This window comes from Frankliniella occidentalis, unplaced genomic scaffold (assembly GCF_000697945.3).
Source record: "Frankliniella occidentalis isolate FOCC.00 unplaced genomic scaffold, Focc_3.1 Scaffold12, whole genome shotgun sequence".
Classification (NCBI taxonomy): Eukaryota; Metazoa; Arthropoda; class Insecta; order Thysanoptera; family Thripidae; genus Frankliniella; species Frankliniella occidentalis.
Window position 1 is genome coordinate 466,379 of NW_026267142.1, and position 1,209 is coordinate 467,587.

The 1,209-nt window shown below is 42.1% G+C and overlaps 2 protein-coding genes across 2 annotated transcripts in view; one reads left to right on the forward strand and one right to left on the reverse strand.

The window, feature by feature from the left end:
- On the reverse strand, positions 1–1,025 carry LOC113213856 (uncharacterized; the record flags this gene model as incomplete). The annotated part of the gene is given in 2 exon segments (XM_052263510.1): positions 1–346; positions 847–1,025. Coding segments are annotated over 2 exon segments (357 nt in total). The 5' UTR covers positions 880–1,025.
- Positions 1–1,209, forward strand: part of LOC113213853 (ras-like GTP-binding protein RhoL) — a 29,450-nt gene that overhangs the window by 23,281 nt on the left and 4,960 nt on the right. The window lies entirely within an intron of this gene.

Sequence of the window (1,209 nt, forward strand, 5' to 3'; positions counted from 1 at the left end):
AAATCTGATCAAACAACTTTCTCTATCGCAACTCTTTAACTAGTAGTCTGTACTGCCTTCTACTGACATATTGTCCATCTTTAACACCCACTGCAAAACACTCCTGTTCATAGAGGATAAAATAACTCCTCTGCCGAAAAGAAAACACATACTCGTTAAAGACACTCTTGCACAGTTCACTTAAATCTGACACCTGTTCAGATGACGGAATTAAAAAGTATGACATAAAGTCACCCTCATCATCATCACTATCATCATCTAATCCATCCCAGACTATTTCACATGATGACAAATCCGGGTGATTTGCTTGCTGTATAAGCATCTTCAACCTCTCAGTAACTTCCACCTGCAACAGGAAAGCAATAAAATTGTTACACATACATCGGCAGAAGCTTGCTCTTACACTTTCATCAAACTTTTCCCAATTGAAAACCCCTATGCTGCCAGTGCTTTGAATAAAAGGACCCCAGAGTGGCGAAGCGTAGTGGGGTCCGAAACAAATCACCATAACCTATATAAAGAAATGCTTTAAATCTTGGTTAATGTGAAATTCTATCTAAGCTGTGTTGAAAAAGAGGTGTCTGCCATAGCTTTGGATTACTTTAAATAACCCATTGCCCATAATGTGCATTATTAAGAAGGTACACAGCAAAACTACGAACCGAAGCCTTTCGCTTCAAAAAATAATCATGAAAAGACAAAATAATGGTAAATTAGCTCGGGCTCATAACACATCCTCCTTGTTGCTACAGGAGGTTATGTTGCCCATGGCTGCGTACACCGCAGTCACACATGTTACACAAGTCGTTCGTGGAGAGATCGGCCCTATGTCGTTCAACAACTTACATTTAGGTCCTGGCAGATCCTGCTCATGGACATGGTGTTCGGAGAGAGTAGAGAGTATACCTCAGTCTTGAGAGAGAAAAAAGTACAGTTCGGAGTGGTCGTCAGTCTCGTAGCCGTCGGCCACGGAGAATATAGGTATGGAGAACCTTCTTCAGCCGCCGCACAGTGGTCGGAAACCGAGGAAATGCTGCTAGAAAGGAAATTTCTCATTATATAGTCGGAGGTTTTCCTATGAGCGGAATGTCTTCTTTAAAGTCTAAAGAATCGGATTGTCAACAACATATGGCTCAAATATCAGGGAGTTACGTGTAAATCTGACTTAAAATGACCCTCCGGTGAAGCGGGTCCCTGGGGCCCACTTCC